The sequence below is a fragment of the Pituophis catenifer genome, unplaced genomic scaffold (assembly GCF_029215685.1).
Source record: "Pituophis catenifer annectens isolate HBS135680 unplaced genomic scaffold, rPitCat1.0.hap2 SCAF_4, whole genome shotgun sequence".
Taxonomy (NCBI): Eukaryota; Metazoa; Chordata; class Lepidosauria; order Squamata; family Colubridae; genus Pituophis; species Pituophis catenifer.
This window is the reverse complement of record NW_027256884.1, coordinates 15,307,042-15,311,035: the sequence shown is the minus strand read 5'-3', so window position 1 is coordinate 15,311,035 and position 3,994 is coordinate 15,307,042. Positions and strand designations below refer to the sequence as shown.

The following is a 3,994-nucleotide window of genomic DNA, read 5'->3' as shown; positions in this document are numbered from 1 at the left end:
CCGAGGAAGCTCCTGTTCCTCAGCTCCGCCCCTTCCTCCTCCTCCTCTCCTCCTCCGAGGTGGAGAGTTCTGCAAAAAAAAAAAAAAAGCGTTCTCTTCCCTTCCACGGAAGGAAGGAACCTTGGCCTCGGCGGCTTGCCGTACGCGAAGCCTTTAAGCAGCGTGAGAGTTGGAAGAGCGAGGGTTCCCTTTTCCGTTCCCTGCTGCGGCGCTTGCAGCTGGTGGGTTGGAACTTTCACGCTCGCGGGATTCGAAACGTCACAATGGCTCAGAACGTTCAGAGTGTTACATTGTCTCTCACGCTGCCCATCACTTGCCACATTTGCTTGGGAAAGGTAAACGCCAGCCTCGCCTTTGGGCTCATTTACAAAGGGACCGCGCGGAGTGGGGAAACGTGTCCGGCGCCGACGCCACTCCCTTGGAAATGCGCGTGGGACGCAGAAAAGCCCCCGGTTGGGGAAAGCGCTTCTTCTTTTTTTTTTTTTTTTCGTTCCACGCGTTCTTTCTTCTCTCTCTTTCTATCTCTCTTTTTTTTTTCTTCCTCCCTTTTCTCTTATTAAAAAAACACAAAAAAAAAACCGCCGCGTGGCTTGAATGGGCAATCCTAGCTTTGTCCTCGCTTTGAAACGAGGCTCGCCGAAAAGCTTAAGGCTGTTAGCGAGACAGGAGGAGGAAGGCCTTAGATTAGATGGAGGAGAATGGCATGGGAGCAAAAACGGGGCATTTGTTCTTTCGGGGGAAGCGGTATTTCCGCTTTCCGAACGTACCTTCAATGGTCGGCATGATGATGATGATGATGATGATGATAATAATAATAATAATAATAATAATAATAATAATAATAATAATAATAATAATTATTATTATTATTATAGGAGCCTTGGTAGTACAGTGGTTTAATGCACCCTGTTATTAACACAGCTGCCTGCAATTTCTGCAGGTTCGAATCTTACCAGGCTCAAGGTTGACTCAGCCTTCCATCCTTTCTAAGGTAGGTGAAATGAGGACCCAGTTTGTGGGGACAATTTATTTATTTATTTATTTATTTATTAGATTTTTATACCGCCCCCTCTCCCGAAGGACTCGGGGCGGTGCACAGCCAAAGTTAAAAAACATACAATATAAACAATTAAAATACGTTTAAAACAGAATTAAATCTAAAATGGCTCCCCAATTTAAAATGCCTTACCCAAACCCCTATAAAAAGACGAATTTAAAATTTAAAAATTTAAAATTTCCACATTTAAAAAGGGGGGAAGATTTAGGCCAGGCCAGCTTGATAAAATAGAAAAGTCTTAAGCGCGCGGCGGAAGGTGCGCAGATCCGGGATCCTACGTATCTCCGGGGGGAGCTCGTTCCAAATCGTAGGTGCCCCCACAGAGAAGGCTCTCCCCCTAGGGGCCGACAGCCGACATTGTTTGGCCGACGGCACCCGGAGGAGCCCCTCTCTATGGGAGCGTACTGGCCGGTGGGAGGCTATTGGTGGTAGCAGGCGGTCCCGTAAATAACCAGGTCCTAAGCCAAAAGGCTCCACCCGTTTGCCAGGTTGCACAGATCCTGACTTTGTATGAATATACAAAAGGATGAAGGCTATTGCTTAATGCTCAGTGTGCCGAGTACCACTGGGACCACCTGCACTGGTTTATGCCAGTCTCTCTGCAATTCAAAGAGCCTTGATAGTACAGTGGTCTAAGCACCCTGTTATTAACACAGCTGCCTGCAATTTCTGCAGGTTCGAATCTTACCAGGCTCAAGGTTGACTCAGCCTTCCATCCTTTCTAAGGTAGGTTAATTGAGGACCCAGATTGTGGGGGCAATAAGCTGACTTTGTATAAATATATACAAAAGGATGAAGGCTATTGCTTAATGCATTGTAAGCCGCCCTGAGTCTCCGGAGAAGGGCGGCATATAAATCAAATTAAAAATAATAATAATAATAATTATTATTATTAATAATAATAATAATAATAATAATAAGTAATAGTAATAATAATAGTAATAATCTTAAGAAGGTACTTGATTGATACCTAGGACGCTGACAGTAACAACCATTAGCACCAGTCAATAGTATTTGTGACATATTTTTAAATGATCGGTTGACTGAGTTTCATGCTTAATGAATAAAAAATAATAACAATAATAATGATGATGATGATGATAATAATAATAGAATTTTTTTTTTAAAAAAAAATTGATTTATATGCCGCCCTTCTCCAGAGACTCAGGGCGGCTTACAATGCGCTAAGCAATAGCCTTCATACTTTTGTATATTTATACAAAGTCAGCTTATTGCCCCCACAAACTGGGTCCTCATTTCACCTACCTTAGAAAGGATGGAAGGCTGAGTCAACCTTGAGCCTTGGAGAGATTCGAACCAGCAGTAATTGCAGGCAGCTGTGTTAATAACAGGGTGCTTAGACCACTGTACTATCAAGGCTCTTTGAATTGCAGAGAGACTGGCATAAACCAGTGCAGGTGGTCCCAGTGGTACTCGGCACACTGAGCAAACACTTAAAAACAATTGGCGCTGACATTGGTCAGCTGCAGAAGGCCACCTGACTGGGATCTGCTCGCATAATCCGCCAATACATCACGCAGTCCTAAATGCTTGGGAGGTGTTCAACTAGTAATTTGTGATACGAAATCCAGCATGGTTATCTCGTTTGCGGTGTATACTGTCATTTTTGTGTAAATAATAATTAATAATAATAATAATAATAATAATAATAATAATAATAATAATAATAATACTTGGTTGATACCTAGGATGCTGGCAGCAACCCGTACCAACCATCAGTGCCAGTCAATAATAATTGTGATACATTTTTGAATGTTGAGTTGACTGAATTTCATGTTTAATGAATAAAAGAAATAATAATAATAGTTGGTTGATACCTAGGATGCTGGCAGCAACCTGTATCAACCATCAGTGCCAGTCAGTAATAATTGTGATACATTTTTGAATGTTGAGTTGACTGAGTTTCATGTTTAATGAATAAAAGAATAATAATATCATTCTTGCTGCCATGCAAATATAGCAGAGCTTCAGGAAAACCCCTGGCAAGGAAAAGACAGAACTGGATTTCCTCTCTCTCTCTCCCTCTCTCTCTCCCTTTCCCTTCTCCCTTCTCCTTCTCTCCTTCTTGTATGTTTCCTTCTTGGCTGGCGAAGATTCATGCCTTTCAGGTTGTCGTTTTTGTCAGTAGTTGTGAGTAACCCATTTGGGGGTTTGGTTTGGTGCTTAATTGAGGTTGATAGGCTGAATAACAGAGAGCCCGCTGTCTTATTGCTGATCCATACAGGTAGTCCTTGGCTTACGACCACAATTGAGCCCAAAATGTCTATCTATGTCTGTTATTGAGCGAGACATTGGTTCAGTGAGTATTGCCCCGTTTTGCGACTTTTCTTCGCTGCAGTTGTTAAATTTAGAACGCCGGTTCTTCAGTGATGAACCTGGCTTTCCCCATTGACTTCGCTTGTCAGAAAGTCCTTTAAAAAGGGGGGATCGCAGGACTCGAGGATGCTGCGACCGTCATAACTATGAACCAGTTGCCAAGCGTGTCTAAATTTTGATCACGTGAGCATGGGGATGCTGCAAAAGTTGTAACTGAGAAAAATGGTCGTAAGTCCTCCTTTTTTTCCCCCAGTGCTGTTGTAACTTTGGACGGTCACTAAATGAACTGTCGTAAGTCGAGAACTACCTGTACGGATTGCTGAAAGACTTTTCTTCCTCTCTGCATGTTGTGTTGAAGCTCGTTGGGTTTTCCCTCACTTATCTTCTTCTGAGGTCAAAATGCTTGAAAAGATTTTGAAGGTCAGAAATTGTAAACTGGTTGTGACAGCTCATTCTGAGCTACAGTGATTTTGGATCTGTATTATTAGCTGCCTTTTTCTCTGTTCTGTTGTGGCTTTCCGCTGTCCTTATCCTTCTGCATTTGTTAGATTTATGAGGTGTCCATTTTTTCCCCTAAGACGATAATGTGACTGTCATGGC

General features: G+C 42.6%; 1 protein-coding gene across 1 annotated transcript in view; it reads left to right on the top strand.

Moving 5' to 3' along the window:
- The first annotated feature begins 227 nt into the window (after positions 1 to 227).
- The window catches only part of OBI1 (ORC ubiquitin ligase 1), a 45,999-nt gene continuing 42,232 nt past the window's right edge, over positions 228 to 3,994 (top strand). The window contains exon 1 of the mRNA XM_070943115.1: positions 228 to 335. Within this exon, the coding sequence (XP_070799216.1) occupies positions 264 to 335 (72 nt within the window). The 5' untranslated portion in view covers positions 228 to 263. The remainder of the gene's footprint in view (positions 336 to 3,994) is intronic.